Source organism: Sciurus carolinensis, chromosome 1, assembly GCF_902686445.1.
Source record: "Sciurus carolinensis chromosome 1, mSciCar1.2, whole genome shotgun sequence".
Classification (NCBI taxonomy): Eukaryota; Metazoa; Chordata; class Mammalia; order Rodentia; family Sciuridae; genus Sciurus; species Sciurus carolinensis.
Genome location: NC_062213.1, coordinates 105,399,469 through 105,414,283, shown reverse-complemented (window position 1 = coordinate 105,414,283; position 14,815 = coordinate 105,399,469). Strand labels below are relative to the sequence as shown.

The 14,815-nt window shown below is 46.8% G+C and overlaps 1 protein-coding gene across 1 annotated transcript in view; it reads left to right on the top strand.

Moving 5' to 3' along the window:
- Atp1a1 (ATPase Na+/K+ transporting subunit alpha 1) overlaps positions 1 to 11,670 on the top strand; it is a 28,715-nt gene extending 17,045 nt beyond the window's left edge. Inside the window, 14 exon segments of the mRNA XM_047547373.1 lie at positions 916 to 1,050; positions 1,485 to 1,677; positions 2,983 to 3,158; positions 3,894 to 4,030; positions 4,809 to 4,959; positions 5,531 to 5,699; positions 5,833 to 5,987; positions 6,359 to 6,482; positions 7,727 to 7,872; positions 7,982 to 8,112; positions 8,397 to 8,436; positions 8,438 to 8,498; positions 10,627 to 10,718; positions 11,312 to 11,670. Coding sequence (XP_047403329.1) covers positions 916 to 1,050; positions 1,485 to 1,677; positions 2,983 to 3,158; positions 3,894 to 4,030; positions 4,809 to 4,959; positions 5,531 to 5,699; positions 5,833 to 5,987; positions 6,359 to 6,482; positions 7,727 to 7,872; positions 7,982 to 8,112; positions 8,397 to 8,436; positions 8,438 to 8,498; positions 10,627 to 10,718; positions 11,312 to 11,446 — 1,845 coding nt within the window. The 3' untranslated portion in view covers positions 11,447 to 11,670.
- The last annotated feature ends 3,145 nt before the right edge of the window (positions 11,671 to 14,815 follow it).

Sequence of the window (14,815 nt, the reverse complement as noted above, 5' to 3'; positions counted from 1 at the left end):
TGTGGAATTGGTCCATGTTAGTGGCGTTATTACCATAAACTTGTAGAGGAGGGGCAGTGGCTTCACTCTGCTTAATAACTGACTTTTCTGAATGACCCCCACTTATTTTGTTTCTTACCAAACCCATCCACCTTCCTTCTGCAGGGCTACTGTATTGGTAAGCATTAATTTGTTCATCTGCATGTGCAGCCTTAAAGGTCAGAGTTCTAAAATGCTTACCTGTATAAAAGTTATTTACAGCTAACTAGGAGTATTGTTAGTAAGACACAGTACAAGTGTTTCACCAATAAGCGTATCACACAAACTTAAGTGGAGGCTATAACAAAAGTGCTGGCTGATTACATTGCCAACGACAGCCTGCAGTTTACAACCTTCAGGCCCAGGTAATTTTGCATAGTCGAATTATGTTTAGAATATAAATTCCTTTGCTGTGCCCTTAGCAGTTTGTTCCCAATTCTGAGACTACCCCCTCCCTCCCATTCCATTTTTTAAAAGTTCTAGGGCAATGAGGGATGCTACAAATATTTACTTTCTTATTTGGTATTTTCAGATTCATAACCAGAAATATGTAGTTAGGAAATAGCATTGGCTTTGTGACTCTTCAGCAGACCAGGGGAAGATAAAAATAGGTGAAGCAGGTTGGGAGGGTGTTTTGCTTCTTCAGGGTAGGTGACACCTTCACATAGCCTGGTGCCAGAGCTGGTATGGGGTGGGAAGGGAGGATGGAGTTGGACTCTGCAGGCTGGGAACCCAGGAGTCTGGGTTCCTATCACTTCCAGTGATGCTGCTTCCTCCTCACCTGTCTGGTCTTACCTGACAGGATTAGAATATGCCCACAATTCTCTTTCCTATTTTCCAGTGATGGCTCAGTGAAGCAAGGCTTTGGGGGTTAATTAATGATGTTTCTGTTGGCAGCGGGCAGTTGCAGGAGACGCCTCTGAGTCGGCACTCTTAAAATGTATCGAGCTCTGCTGCGGCTCTGTGAAGGAGATGAGAGAGAGATACGCCAAAATCGTCGAGATACCCTTCAACTCCACCAACAAGTACCAGGTCTGGAGATCCAGGGGAGCATGCAGTGGGCAAGGGCAGGCTGGAGAAAAGCAAGGGAGGAACATGAGCCAGAAGACATTTATTGAGTATCAGTAGGATAAATGACATCTCTTGCAAAATACTTGTTTGTGGGTTGGTGGTGAAGGGAGGGATCTGAGTGCCTGTGCCAGTCCCCTCGTTCCCAGATTTCCTTCAGGTAAATTTTATTAACATACACACACAAAGTTGCACTTGTTCACGTATAAACTTGTGAATACACCTATAGTGTTAGTTTTTCTATAGCATTCAAAGTATGTCACAATGCATGTACTTCAGAGTACAGAAGAGAAGTCTTGGTTCATTTTCTAACAAATACTAAGTTGTGAGTGAAGCCTGTTTTCCTCACGGATGGCCACACGCAGCACCCATGTTTCCATCTGAATATTCCTTCACAGTTGTCCATTCACAAGAACCTCAACACCGGTGAGCCCCGACACCTTTTGGTGATGAAGGGCGCTCCAGAAAGGATCCTGGACCGCTGCAGCTCTATCCTCCTCCATGGCAAGGAGCAACCCCTGGACGAGGAGCTGAAAGATGCCTTTCAGAATGCCTACCTGGAGCTAGGAGGCCTCGGGGAGCGTGTGCTAGGTAAGCAGCTAGGCTGCCCGAAGCACCCAGGCAGGACTCTGTCCAGTGCTCTAGTCTCAGACAGTCACAGATGACCATATTCACCTCAGCCTTGGTGTTCTGTTGACCTTCCTTCGAGTCATTCTGGAGCAGTCCTACTTCTTGATTTGCTCCCTCTTGCTTTGAAAACAGTAAGTGCTGGAGAAAGGATCAGTGTATTGGGCTGTGGGAAGAGGAGTCCTGATGGTTTGCTTCTGACTTGTACTTAGACCTGTGGGCTCATGCTGGTCAGTTCTACTGAAGATAGGAGAGGGAACTTTATTATCTAACCCTTGTTGCTATGGCCATGGTCTGCAAGTTTAATTAAATTAAAATTAATTAATTCTTAGTGCACCTAGGGTGAAGCCTTTCCTGACTGCTGTAGGACAGTTGTGCAGCTCCAGGGGAGCTGGTGCACCCGCTCGTAAACTGGACTAGCAGTGACCATTCAGGCGAGGCCACGCCCTGTGCTTTCTACCCTGACAGCTGCTGGGGCTTGGAAGTTCATTATGTGATTCTTCCCATTCTCCTGAGCGTGGCTAACTTAGAACTGATTAGCTGGTCTCATTCTCTGGTGCATATGCCTTCCTGCTGTCCAATCCAAAGATCACGGTTTTCTCTGAAGTCATTGTTGTGCTTCCCCTCCTTCCTCACCCCAAAGTAGCAGCAGCCTCTCTGCCTTGCGTCCACATGCCACCTTTTATACCCCTTGAAAGACCATTGTGACCTTCTTATGGTATTCAAAGGAAGGTCTTGGACATCTTGGTTGTTGAAGTAATGACAATATTAGCAGTAAACCCCTTGGCAGAACATCTCTGATCTGCATTTAATCTCTAAGTAGCTAGCATGAGTCCCCACTTTTGTGCTCAGTAATAATATTTTGGATAAGTGAACAAGTGAGCAGAGATGTGACTCCCACAGGAAGCAGCTGAGAGAGATAATTAAATGGTTTACCAAATCTAAACATTTTACTATTGGTGGGGTGGCAGGTCTAGAACTCAGATAGGCTGGTGCTCAAAATTAGTGTTAGCAATTCAGTCTTTTCCACATTAAACAGATACTATTTCAGATAATGCTTGGTAATGGGTTCTGTCTTTTGGGTGGTGTTTCTTTTTTCAACAATTCTTATTCCTAATGTCAAGTAAAATCATTACTCTGTTATAAAACTTGAGTTTTAAGAAGCATTCCAAACTAAACACAGCAGGAGATGGGCCTAGTGGACAACAGGCTATAGTTGTCCTTCGTACAGTACCGCAAGTCCTCATGGGGTCCCGACCTTCCTCGCAGGTTTCTGCCACCTCCTCCTGCCAGATGAACAGTTTCCCGAAGGCTTCCAGTTCGACACTGATGAAGTGAATTTCCCTGTGGATAATCTCTGCTTTGTTGGGCTCATCTCCATGATTGACCCTCCACGGGCTGCTGTTCCTGATGCTGTGGGCAAATGTCGAAGTGCTGGAATTAAGGTAGTGCCCAGCCACTTCCTTGGCCTCATCTGTTGGGACTTCAGGATGCCCACCTTGTGAATGTCACCTCTGGTGCAGGCAGTCAGCTGCTTCTCCCACCTGTACTATTAATTTCCCACCTCCAAAGCTTTAGTTGGAACCAGAAAGGTCACATATTATAAAATGTTGGTGTAAATGCAGATGAAAGATTAAAAGGGGGACCTGCTTTTAAATAAAATAAATATGAGCTAAGTAAAAAACAAAAGATGTGGAGCTTTGAATTTGGAAATATTTGAATTACTCTACATCAATAGTCTAAGCATTATCACCTCAGAATAACAACAGTTTTGAATCCTTGTTACAAGTTGTTCTCCTTCAAAATTGGGCAAGTTCCTGGAAGCCAACTAGCAATATATAGTACCTTTACAGTCCTACCAGCATCTGATTTTTATCTTTTTCTTGCTGGGTTAGGTAAGTTTGATATTTTTATGTGACTGTATAAAAGGAAATATAGATACTGTGTGTGCATTGTGATGTGATCATGTACCAAGATAAAATCTGGGCATTGGCTTTTTGTTTCTGTGAATACTGTGTTTCAGCAAGTTGATGTTTATCAGCTCCATGTTTGCATTCTTTTCCTTTTGGTATTCCAGACTGAATTATCCTAATTTCCTCTTGCCTACCTACATGTAAGACTTTTTTAAGGTCATTTGCTTGGCAGCTGCATTCAGTAAATTATCCTGTCTCTTATCACAGGTCATCATGGTCACAGGTGACCATCCAATCACAGCCAAAGCCATTGCCAAAGGTGTGGGCATCATCTCTGAAGGTAATGAGACTGTGGAAGACATTGCTGCCCGCCTCAATATCCCAGTGAACCAGGTGAACCCCAGGTAAGGTGGGAAGCCTGGTTCTGTAATGGTTTGCCCTTGGGCTGGCCCTGGTTGGGAACCCACTTGCACTGCCAGAGAGCTCATCACAATAGCCAACAGTGAGGTACTGCTTCCTGTTCTGAGTGCTGTTTTTAGTGACATTGAGATAGGTATGATTCCCACTGGGAAGCTAAAGCTTAGGAAGATTCATAGCACCTCAAAACTGGTAGTCATACAGTAAATCTCTATAGTCCCAATTTCATTCACTTAACGACAGAGCAGTACTGTCTCAAATCTGGTACCTTGTCAATTTCCAGATCCATACCAACACAAAAAAATGAGAAAGGGCCAATTGCCTAAGTAATTAAGGCCAAAAAGGGGGAAATAGTTGGTAACAAAGTAAAATAGATAATGGGACAAATATGTTTTGTTTTAGTAAGGTTTAAGGAGTCCTTACTGAATTTGGGGGTTAGAGTAAGGTTTGGTCTTTCATCAGCTCTTCCACTTTCTAAAACTTGGACGTGTTACTTTATTGTAAAAGGGAATTGGGAAATGGGGAAAGAAATATGGTAGACAGACCTCCGCATTGGTGCTTGTGAGCTTTGAATGTGATAATATATATGAAAATGCCCTGTAACCTGTAAAGTACTGCATAAGAAATGCTCGTAGATCATGAGGAAAGTTCCTTCTGTGCATAAAGTGTTCCGCATAGTTTAACACATCCCCTCTGGAGGTGCTAGGCAGCGTGCTGGTGAAGTGATGGGTGACCATTTTTATTTCTTTTTGGTTCTGATTCTAGAGATGCCAAGGCCTGTGTAGTGCATGGCAGTGATTTGAAGGACATGACTGCTGAGCAGCTGGATGACATTTTGAAGTACCACACTGAGATTGTGTTTGCCAGGACTTCCCCTCAGCAGAAGCTTATCATTGTGGAAGGCTGCCAGAGACAGGTCAGTGGGCTGCAAAGGTGGGGCTGCATCAGGCTCTGTTGGACTCAGTGAGTAGATCCAGTGATAGCCGAGCAATGGTGGTGGGAGCCTGCAAGCTTCACCAGACTCAGTGTATTCCTGCCTGTCAGCAGCTCCCAGATAAGGGTTGGGGGGCGGGTATTAACTGTTAAGTGGTGACAGAAGTACTTGCCAGTGTAGCAGTACAGGTCCCCACTATGGCTGAGAATCTGATCTCTGGAGTCATCTACATTAGCAGTATGAAGCCTTAGAAACTAGTCTTAGTATACATGGGGACGGCTAGGAGGCTCTGGTTTCCAACCTGGAAAAGTCTAGAGGGTATATGTCCCTATAGGAATGAGACTTCCAAGAGTTCCATTCACCAAAGCCATTCCTGAGTAACCCTAGTTAATATGGGGACAATAGTTTGTGGTCACTTCTGGACTGGTCTTGTCCAGTCTCGGTGGGAGGGGAGCAGTGACGGTAAGTGCTGAGTGGAGGCCCGCATCACCTTTCTTTCCATCCCTGGAAGAGGTGAGTTTTATTAACCCAACTCCCTTCTTGTTCTGGGTAGGGTGCTATTGTGGCTGTCACTGGTGATGGTGTTAATGACTCTCCAGCTCTGAAGAAAGCAGACATTGGGGTTGCTATGGGGATCGCCGGCTCAGACGTGTCTAAGCAAGCTGCTGACATGATTCTTTTGGATGATAACTTTGCCTCAATTGTGACTGGAGTAGAGGAAGGTGAGGGTCATACTTAAGGATGTTCATGAACCAGATTCTGCGATTGACATCCATTTCTGCCCTTAGTGGATATGTTCAGTTTCTAGTCTGCCTGCCTCTTTACACATACAGTAAAAAAGTCTTGCTTTCCTAGGTCGTCTGATCTTTGACAACTTGAAGAAATCCATTGCTTATACCCTAACCAGTAACATTCCAGAGATCACCCCCTTCCTGATATTTATTATTGCAAACATTCCACTCCCACTGGGGACCGTCACCATCCTCTGCATTGACTTGGGCACTGACATGGTAAGTGAATGTCACGACAACACATCGGATAGTAGTAATAGCTCCTCCAACACCAGAAGTAGCATTCATTCCTTGTCCCTGGGACCCACGAGACTGTTGTTAGTGAAAGAGTTCTTAGGAGCATTAGCCAGGTTGTGTCCCAACCTCAGCATCAAAAAATCAGCACGAGCATTCTTCAGTCACACTTATCAGATAGGAATCTTCCCTTTTGTATGGTTTTGCCCTTTTTTAAATAGAGGTATTCTATAATATTATTTCATGGGATTCAAAAAAAGATTTTTAAAAAGGGAAAGTAAGAATTTTATAACAAGAACTCATAAAACCATCTTCCCTGTTTTTGGTAACTGTAAGTCCTTTCTCACCCTCTGCAGGTTCCTGCCATCTCCTTGGCATATGAGCAAGCTGAGAGTGACATCATGAAGAGACAGCCCAGAAACCCCAAAACCGACAAACTTGTGAATGAGCGGCTGATCAGCATGGCCTACGGACAGATTGGTGAGCCACATCACTGAGCAGGAAGCTGACACATGGAAAGGATCTGTAGTGGTCTATCTGCCTCAGATCAAGGTGGATTTCTGAGATTTTAAATCCAGGTTGAGCCACATAATTTAGGGTTTAGACTGGAGTTTTTAAACATTTTCTTCTATGTGAAGAGAAATCTCTGGCTGTCTGCCCAGTGACTTTTGTGGAAACTCTGGTTCTTTAGTCTGAGCACCCTGTAATTGGGCTTGACTCTGCCTGAGAACGGAGGATGTCCTTCCTCACTGAGCCCTGCAGAACACCAGGCTACATGCTAAGGAACTACGTGTGTCATGAACTCAAAGATAGCCTTCCCTGGGGATGGATGCACACTTAACTGTCACTAATTTGGATGGAGAGTTAAGCACTTTAGGAATTTATGGGTTTAACAGTGTGGCCAGTAGACACCACCATTTGAGTGTAACCAACTGACAGGTAGTCTAGGTAGTGTGCAGTTAGATGCTTTCATTTTTAAATCCTTTGTTTGGTTTCCTTCAAGGAAACCTAGTGAAGATACCATGAGCATCTTAGTCTAGATTAATGGGTTACCTTGCTGTGAAAACTAAGGTGAAGTAGAACAGATTAGCACTTTATGCAAATTATGACAGAATCTCATTAGACAGCTGCTGGCAGTAGCGTAATTGGCTGATAGCCCATGCCAACCTCCAGGACGACTTAAATTTGAGAGGCAGATGGCCAGGCCTCTGGATGCATAGCATGAGTCCTGTCCTGAGGAACTTGGGGTGTGGTGGTGGTTGAATTGGATGACAGGAAGAAGGGTCCTGACACTGTGAAGGTAAGAGTTGTGTCAGAAGGTACTACAGTGGCAGGCAAAATGACAATGTGTAAAAGTCTTGAGGTAGAAAAGAAGTCATCGTTTTTCAGATTAAAAAGGGGGAAGTCAATTTCCCCTTGGAGTTATGCCCTGATACAGGAAGATAATCAAGTAAGGGAAGTGGCTGATTTAAGAGCAAGGACCATCCATAACTCTTTTAAACTCTAAAAAGAGACTCATAAAGCAGAGAGGGCTGCAGCTCCATGCACCCTGGAGTTCTCAAGTCCATCACTCCTAGCCCACAAGTGACGAGGCATCTCTCTCCTAAGCCTTCATCAGCCAGCAACAAGGACCTCCCTGTGTGCTCCCTCAGGCAACCACCATGATTAGATGAAGGTTGTGGAGATGAGCTTCTGGCCTAAAGGTGGTTTTCCCAACTCCTTAGGTATGATCCAGGCCCTGGGGGGCTTCTTCACTTACTTCGTGATTCTGGCTGAGAATGGCTTCCTCCCGATTCACCTGCTGGGCATCCGAGTGGACTGGGATGACCGCTGGATCAATGATGTGGAAGACAGCTACGGGCAACAGTGGGTGAGTGAGGGCCTCTTACCTGACCAGCGTCGTCGCTCCTCAAGCCCACACCACCACCAGCCATGCTGATGAAGTGCCAAGGCTTACGCTTCTGCCCTTTGCATTTCAGACATACGAGCAGAGGAAGATAGTGGAGTTCACCTGCCACACAGCCTTCTTCGTCAGTATTGTGGTGGTGCAGTGGGCCGACTTGGTCATCTGTAAGACTAGGAGGAATTCCGTGTTCCAGCAGGGGATGAAGTGAGTGATAAAGGGCACATCAAGGGGTCGGCTCAAAGAAGGGCTCTGGTGATTTTTCAGCCCTCAGCAAAAAGTCCATCATCTGGCACACATGACCAAATTTCCGGAACCTCTAGCCTTTGGAGCAAATTTAGGAAGCAAAATGGAATTTTCTAGTTGTTTTCATCTGACCTCTCAGTGCTAATTACAGCTAACACATATAAAGACCACTTAATGCATGGCATTAGAAGATTAACCTCTTTGTTCCCCTCTTTCAAGCTTTTGTTTTCTCCCCTTGAATTTAGGAACAAGATCTTAATATTTGGCCTCTTCGAAGAGACAGCCCTGGCTGCTTTCCTTTCCTACTGCCCTGGAATGGGTGTCGCCCTTAGGATGTATCCCCTCAAGTAAGTTGAGCCTCTCACATTCCTAAAAGTGTGGAAATAGCATGAGTGATGTGCATAGTACCTATTCTTCTCAGACTTTAGATGGTGTGTATGAGAATTCCTATGGATTGAAAAGTTAGGAAAGCTTGACTGAGCAGTACATCAGGCTAGCTAACCTCGACATGTATGACTGCAGCTCGTGCTTAGGATTTGGCACGAAGTGAGAATAGACAGGCTCTGGTTCCTTGCAGTTGCTCAGTAGCTAACTGTTAGGCCTTCAGGTCCTGCACAGCTCTAGTCCAGCTGTCTTTAAAGACCACCCAGAGCTGTCCTGGAGTTTGGGGACCCAGGCTCAAATCCTGATTTGCTTACCCTAGTTGCTGTGTCATCCCTCACACGCCCTCCTCCTTTCTGGGTCTCCGCTCCCAAAGGAAGATGGTTGAAGAAGCAGATCTGAGGCCCCTTTTAAGTTTTTGATCTATCATAGTAGATCTGATTAGAGCAATCAGTCTGACTCCAAGTCTTTGGTCAGAACCAGGCTGGCCTTAAAACACATTGATTTTGCACTTCTGTTTAAACTTAAATTTTCACACTCAGAGTTGACCATCAATTCTGGTAGCTGTTTGAAACATTGAGTGTGTTTGGTAGCTGGTCAAGGGTAAGCAGCTACAACTTGATTAAAATATGTTAAGCCATAGAATGATGAACCTTTGAGAAAGCCTTTGATTGAAAGCATCAGTCTCCTAGGAGTTCCCACTTACCCCATTTTTGCTCAGACTCATCCGGACCATCTCTCAGCCAGCCTATTGCCAGCACTACCATTCACCAATCTCATCCTTAAACTAATCAAAACCCACTGGGCTCATTTGTTGCCTGTTGCGTGTGTCCAGGAGGCACCCGTCTATGGTGCAAGGTGAGACAGGCATCCAGGGAATGTCTTGCCATCCCAACCTGTTCTTTAGCCTTATCTTGTACCTATACAAGCCTGTGGGGGGGTGAGTTCAATATTCCCCTCTCCTCCACCTGTGTTTGATAAGATTGCTCCCTTCTGTTCCCTCTCACCCCATCAACCATGATAGTCCTTCAGGGCTGATTGCCCTCTTGGTCCTGGACAGTATACCCCTTTCTTTGGCATAATCTTGAAGGCATTACCTGCAGTGTCTGTTTTGTCTTTGCTTCCCCAGTGCCCTGAATAGAGTTGGCGCACAGAGAGGCAAGACTTGCCTAAGTTGAATTCTGTCAGCTTGGGCCAATGTTTTATCAGGAGGAGCCAGGAAAGGTCACCGAGCTTTCTAAAAGAATGAAATGGAAAATCACACTAAAAGATAGCCATGCCTCAGGACATTTTCTAGGCCCTTCAATCCTTTGTGACCCCCTAGAGAACTTGTTCCTGACAGGCTCTGTCCAGTTGTGGAAAATGGTTTGGTTCCTCTGGTAGTTGAGTCAAGTGTGGTCACCTTTTCCCTGCTGTGGAGGACACACAGGAAGAGGAGGTGACGGCCAGGGCTCTGCCAGAGCCAGCCTTCCTCACATGGGAGCTCAAGAGAGCAACCGGAGGCTGCCTGGAACCTGTCTCCAGGTTGGAGACCATGTGGTAGCAGCCTCCAGGGCCCTTGAAGGCCTTTGTCATCTGTTAAGGCTCAGCTTTTCTTGATCCCCAGGAATAGGACTCAGAACACACAACTGGCTATCTCAAATTCCATTGTCAGGGACCTAATTTAGGGGATGAATAAACTGGGTTTGATCCACAGTGGCAGGTCTTTTGTCTTTAGATGCCAAGACTTGAGACAAATGTGTTCAAAAGCTTAAGCTTAAGCACTTTAGAAAAAGAAGAAAGAAGATATCCAGTTGCTCCAGATCATCAACAGAAAATGTATTTGACTTACCCAGTCAACCAGTTCTTATGGAAACTAAACTGAAGATGGACAGGGCTTCCTTTAGGAAGCCCACAGGCTGGCTTCTGCATCTCTAGGCCCTGGGCACATGCAGCAGCAATCTGCTCTTGAGGAGTTCTGTTTGTTCTGTGATGACTCAGTAATTACCTGCGACTGCTCTTTGACTGACCGTTGCCTGGTCATCGTGGTGGTGAGAGTCTCTACCTTCGAACTGGGTTTGCGTGCGTGTAACTGGAACCTGGTTCTACTTCCAGGCCTACCTGGTGGTTCTGTGCCTTCCCCTACTCCCTTCTCATCTTTGTGTATGATGAAGTCAGGAAGCTCATCATCCGGCGACGCCCTGGCGGTAATTTCAGCTTTTTAACTTTGGTTGGAGGGGGAGGAGGCTGGCCTGTGATTTTCTTGGCTTTGGTCAGTTTGCATCCTGATTGCTGAGGCCTTTACACCAGCAGACTGAACTGACTGCATTCACGTCTGCAGCCCCTGAATCTTCTTAGGGTTTGAGAATAGATCATGAAACTGCAAAACACATATAATGCAGATAATACTTGTCAGAAGCCCAAACAACCTTTCCAGATAACAGTATTTCTCAAGAGTTCAATAAATACACTTAGCCAGGCATGGTAGCACACATCTGTAATCCCAGCTGAGGCAGGAGGATCATGAATTCAAGGCCAGACTCAGCAACTTAGGGACACTGTCCCCAAAATAAAAAAGGTCTAGGGATGCAGCTTAGTGGTAAAGCACCTTGGGTTCAATTCCAGATACTGCAATAAATAAATATATACCTAACATGCATATATACATACAGTTGAGGTCCCATGTCGAATTGGGGTTATAACATCCCACCCTACCTCTGTTACCCTCAGGTCAATTCTCATTCCTCTAGAATGCTGGAGCAAGGGCTCACTTTAGTATCTTTTTCTCTGTCACTCACAGGCTGGGTGGAGAAGGAAACCTACTACTAGTCCCCTGTCCTGCACGCCGTGGAGCATCATGCCACATACTCTGCATCCATCACCCACCCCCTCTCTGTGTACTTCAGTCTTGGAACTCGGAACTCTACCCTGGTAGGAAAGCACCGAAGCATGTGGGGGAAGCCAGACGTCCTGGAATGAAGCATGTAGCTATAACGGGGGGTGGGGGGAGGGCTGCCTGAAAAACATCCATCTACGGAATGACATCGGGGAAGGTTTTTATGTGCCTTTTTGTTTTTGTAAAAAAGGAAAACCTGGAAAGACTGAAAGAATACATTTTATATCTGGATTTTTACAAATAAAGATGGCTATTATAATGGACTTTGTCTTGTGTCCTTGTCACTTCGTGTGTGTGTGTGTGTGTGTCTGTGTGTGTGTGTGTGTGAGAGAGAGAGAGAGAGAGATCATCTGTGGGTCCCCAGGCCAGCAGCTTCCCCTGGGGGCTTGTTAGGAAGGCCAGCCCAGACCCACAGAGTCCAATCAGCAGTGTGCTTAATGTGCTTTCCAGGTGCCTGGTTCATGTTCAAGTTTGAGACGCAGGCTTAAGAGGAAACCCTCTGCCTGTGCTTATTTGTAGTAGGTGAGCCTCCCTGACCCATTTTTCCGGGCACTGCCTCGGGTGCTGCGCTATGACTCCACCCGCTGCCTGTGCTACTGGTTTCTTGACAGGAAACTTCAGCTGAGGGACTTCCAGACCTGCAGTGTAATAAGCCCTAGCTCAGGCCTTCATGTGCAGTCTTGGTCACAGCCCCTCAGGCCTTCCCCACTGGCTCCCTGAAGACCACCACAGCCTCCAGTGCCCCAGGCTCAGGTTTGTCTGAAGCAGGAATCTTCACGTACCATGTCAGACCTGTGTGATCATCAAGTGCTTCTCCCCATCTGACTCTTCCAAAGTTGGCACCAACAGAACCACTGCAGGAAGTGGTCATGTGCCAGAGACCCTGATAAAAAGATGAAGGGGATTCAGCTGCTTCAGGGTTGCAGCTGAAAACACCTGCTTTTAGGGGTCCTGCAAGGTTCCTCAGGCTGTCTCTCGTCTCTCTGAGGACTGGTAACTGCCAAGCACTTCCGGTAGATGTTATCACCGGTTGCCCCCTTTGAGCAAGGAGCAAGTATAACAGGAAGTACTCACCTGTGGCACCAAACAGTGGTGGTCTGCCAGAAGATCATCGTATTTTTTTCTTCTGAAAAGTTTAGTTCATTCCTCAGGCTTCTGTGCAGCTCTGATGGGAGGGAAGGGATGAGGGTGACCCCTACCCACTGCTGCTGCTCCCACTCCAGCTGCAGGACCTGGGAAGGGGCAGGGCTGTCCCTTCATCTGGGACATCTCTACGCTTGCAGGCAAGTCATCCTTAATGAGCCATGGTTCAGACCAACATGAGGAAACAGACCTCAGGAATAGAAGGCTGGAGACCAGTGGTAACTAGGTTCTCCTTGAGGTTGTCTTGTACTGCAGGGACTCAGCTGTGTAGGCAGGAGAGAGGCCATTCTGTGTGCCTAGACTGGCACTGGCCTCTGACTTATCCCCACCCCAGGCCCCATATGTCTGCTCTCTGGCACCCCTGGAGAGTTCACCAGTGAGCACACACTGTCCTGATGAAAGTCCTGGATATTTCCTGATTCAAGGATTGAAACAGTCCCAGGAAGAGGCCCCCAGGGAGTCCCCAAACCAGTGCTCCTCCAACTTCTCTAAGAAGCCTAGTCTAGGAAACACCTAGGAGAGGGTGCAGAGGTGAAAGGGAGGCTCTGTACCCTTACCCCCTTTTCCACCAGGACCTTTCTGCCCCGTGTATTTTGCTGCATTACAATTATTCATAATAATGGGATTTGTTACATATTCACACATGCATGTGACATAATGTAATTTTCTCAATATTGTTCCCCAGTATTTCTACTTCACACCCCTTCTTTTCTCCTGATCCCTTATTTCTGCCCTTTTCTATTTGACAATCCTTTGAAAAAGATTATGGCCCAAATGTTTGATCTAGAAAAAGGAGATTAAATAACCTGTAATTTGGGAGTAAAGCTGGTACCAAAACCAGGCCTCCTAACAGTCTGGAACTTTCCAAGCATTCTAAGTGAGAGTGTATGGTTCTCTTCTCTACTTGTTCACATGCAAGTTCCCGGGCTAGCCCTGTCACTGGTATCCAGAAATATTTCCAGTACAGAAATGGGTCCTGAGGATGACCCTCAGCAACTGTCTATGCTCTACCTAGGATCTGCCTCTGAACCCAAGCCTTTGCAATGCTCTTGGCAGGCCTTGGACTGCAAACCCTTAGGCCACTCCACAAACAAGCCCTTGTCCTCCCTCCCGGTCCTTCCTCAGCATCGACATTGGCTCCCCTCCGTCTCTTACATCCCTGACCTGCACCTCTACCTCTAGCTATCACCTACCTCCCTTCGCAGACAAGATGCCAGGAAGTCAGCGCATCCTCCCTTTACCTGCTCACCTCCATCACCCCTCCACCTCTTCATCTCCCCCAATACCAGTCCACCAAAATTGTCCAGCTGACCTCCTGTTGTTGACCCATAGGGACTTCTTGGTCCTTTTTGGCCTCTGCAGCACCTGTACCATCCATCGTATTCTTCCTGAAATGACTGTCCTCTGTCATCGTCTCTGCTCAGCTTCACTCTCAGCCTCCTCCACCTCCTCCTCGACCTTTCGGGTTCTTCATGGAGGATACCCTTCCTCTCCCTGCTTCATATCCTTCCTGGGATGATGCTTTCTGGCTCTCATCTGGTCCTCTCTCCTGAGGCCCCGACTCATGACCCAGCAATGTCCTGGCTGTCTGCGCACTTGAGTCTTAACCCCTAATGACAACCCTGTGTGAGGGCCTGAAAACACGAGCGTGCTTTGAACAGTGAAGAGGTGCCATCCCTGGTTCTGTTACTCAAGCCAAAATCCTGGAAGTTGCTGAGACCACCCCCCACCACCCAGTCAACCCCAAACACTGGGGAGCACAGGCTTTGGGTCTTGGCAGCCTTGACACAGGTATCCGCCCTCTGGCTTACTAAATGATGGTGGGCGTGTGACTTAGCCTCCGTGCTTCATTTACTCTAGAGTAAGGATGATGCTTCAGAGTTGTCGGATTGAGACGATACGTGAAGGGATTCCGACTGTGGCTGGCACACCCCAGGTCATTTTCTCCATTGCCACTGCTCTTTGCATCTGTACCTCTGCATCAGCCTCCTGGTGGGTCCCCTTACTTTCTCCCTTCCTCTAAATCAGTAGTTCTCCAAGAGGTGTCTCTGGACTAGCAGCTGCAGTCCCATCGCCGGGGAACTTGTTAGAACTGCGAGTTCTCATGCAGACCCACTGAATCAGACACTGGGGCAGGAACCCCAGGAATATGTTTTCATAAGCCTTCCAGGAGATTCTGATGCACACCAGACTCCGAGAGCCATTGTTCTGACCGGCCCTCCAGTGGGTTGCTCCTCTCTGGCACCTGTGTGTCCTCACCCTGGA